The 1,945-nt window shown below is 68.5% G+C and overlaps 1 protein-coding gene across 1 annotated transcript in view; it reads left to right on the plus strand.

Annotated features, from left to right (window-relative positions):
- The window catches only part of ADAM8 (ADAM metallopeptidase domain 8), a 16,368-nt gene that overhangs the window by 6,256 nt on the left and 8,167 nt on the right, over positions 1-1,945 (plus strand). Inside the window, exons 8-13 of the mRNA XM_007452010.1 lie at positions 71-139; positions 444-613; positions 712-793; positions 1,102-1,250; positions 1,372-1,549; positions 1,784-1,873. Of these exons, the coding sequence (XP_007452072.1) occupies positions 71-139; positions 444-613; positions 712-793; positions 1,102-1,250; positions 1,372-1,549; positions 1,784-1,873 (738 nt within the window). The remainder of the gene's footprint in view (positions 1-70; positions 140-443; positions 614-711; positions 794-1,101; positions 1,251-1,371; positions 1,550-1,783; positions 1,874-1,945) is intronic.

A 1,945-nucleotide genomic window follows, 5' to 3' on the forward strand; every position in this document is an offset into this window, starting at 1 on the left:
GGGGCGGGGACGGGGGTGGGTGGGTGCAGCCAGGCCGACAGGCTGCAGCTGAGGGTCTGCTGTCCTCCAGTTCCAGCGGTTGGGGAGCAGAGAGGCTGTGCGCCAGCGGGTGCTGGAGGTGGTCAACCACGTGGACAAGGTGGGGGCCGCTTCACCCCGGGGGCTTCCTCTCAGCAGGGGCTGCTGGGACCACGTGGCAGCACCCACCCAGCCCAACAGAAACGCTGGCTGTAGAGCCCTGTTGGGGCACCTGGGGAGGAAGAGAGGGCTGGCCATGGGGGCTGCCCGGCTGCCAGGAGAGCCGTCCACCAGGTCATGCGCGGGCTAGGACTCTGCCCCAGCCTTCATGACCTGTCCACCGTAGCGGACGCTCGCGGGACCTCTGGCCTTTGGCTGGCCTCACTGTTGGAACCTGACCCTTGGGGCTCCCTGCCCTCTGGCAGCTTTATCAGGAGCTCGATTTCCGCGTGGTGCTCGTGGGCCTGGAGATGTGGAACGGTGGGGACAAGATTGATGTCAGCACCCAGGCCGACACCACACTGAACAACTTCCTGTCCTGGCGGGTGCAAGACCTGGCGGGGCGGCACCTGCACGACAACGCGCAGTTCATCACGTGAGTGGGCGGAGGGCCACGCTGTCGCCAGGACGAGGAGGCCCCCAGGGGAGGTGGGTCCCGAGGTGTCCACGTGCAGACACTGCTCTCTTTCCCAGCGGGGTCAACTTTGCAGGGACCACCGTGGGACTGGCCAGGGTGTCCACCATGTGCTCCCAGGATTCGGGGGCTGTGAACCAGGTACGGGGGATCCAGCTGGGTTTGCTGGACAGAGGCTGGAGCTGGCCACTGGGGGTGGGAGGTAAGGGAGTGGGGATCGGAGCTTGAGCTGGGGCCTGCGAGGGGGGACCTCAGGACTCAGGTCCACCTGCTGGTCCCTACGCTGTCCCCTGGACACCTGAGCAGCTGCCTCTTCCGAAGGATGCACTGACGCTTTAGGTTTGAAGAAGTGATGTTGGCAGGAGGCACCGCCGAGCCCCTCAGTCTGCCGGGGGCGGGCGGGGGACTGACCACCAGAGTGACCCCAGCCAGCATGGCCCCTCCTGTAGGACCACAGCCCGAACCCCATCGGCGTGGCGAGCACCATGGCCCACGAGATGGGCCACAACCTGGGCATGGACCACGACGAGAACATCCAGGACTGCTACTGCCCGGTGCTGCAGGACAGCGGCGGCTGCGTGATGGCGGCCAGCATTGGGTGAGGCTTGGCCCCAGCCAGCCCGCCCGAGGGCCTCCCGCCCAGCAGGGGTGTCCCAGGGCGCGGGTGGCCGGCCCCCACCCACCCACCGTTCTGATGACAGGGAGTCCCCTCCCCGCAGCTCCAACTTCCCCAGAAAGTTCAGCCACTGCAGCCGGGCTGACCTGGAGACGTTCGTGGAGAAGCCCCAGACAGCCTGCCTGGTGGACGCCCCGGACCCCGACCGGCTGGTGGGCGGCCCTGTGTGTGGGAACCGGTTCCTGGAGCGTGGGGAGCAGTGCGACTGCGGCGCCCCCCAGGTACAAGGCCGGGCCCCGCCGCCACCCTCTGCTTTCTGCCCGCTGCTCACGTGGGGGGCTGGTCCGTTCCTGACCCCCGGGCGCCCTGCGCACGCACAGCGACACCTCCTGTCCTCTGGCACCGAAACGACTGGCAGGGCTCGTGGGGGGAGTGACCAGACCACCCGAGGGAAGGGCCTGGGGCCGGCCCAGCCTGCAGCCCGCTCAGACCTTCGCCATTGCCCCCGCCCCCAGGACTGTCAGAACCGCTGCTGCAACGCCAGTACCTGCCTGCTGGCCGAGGGGGCCGAGTGTGCCCACGGCAGCTGCTGCCGCGAGTGCAGGGTGAGCCTGGGGTTCTGGGGCACAGCAGCAGGCGTGGGTGTTTGGGGGCCTCCTGTTCCCTGGGTGAGCTCG

Source organism: Lipotes vexillifer, unplaced genomic scaffold (genome assembly GCF_000442215.2).
Source record: "Lipotes vexillifer unplaced genomic scaffold, Lipotes_vexillifer_v1.1 scaffold1117, whole genome shotgun sequence".
Taxonomy (NCBI): Eukaryota; Metazoa; Chordata; class Mammalia; order Artiodactyla; family Lipotidae; genus Lipotes; species Lipotes vexillifer.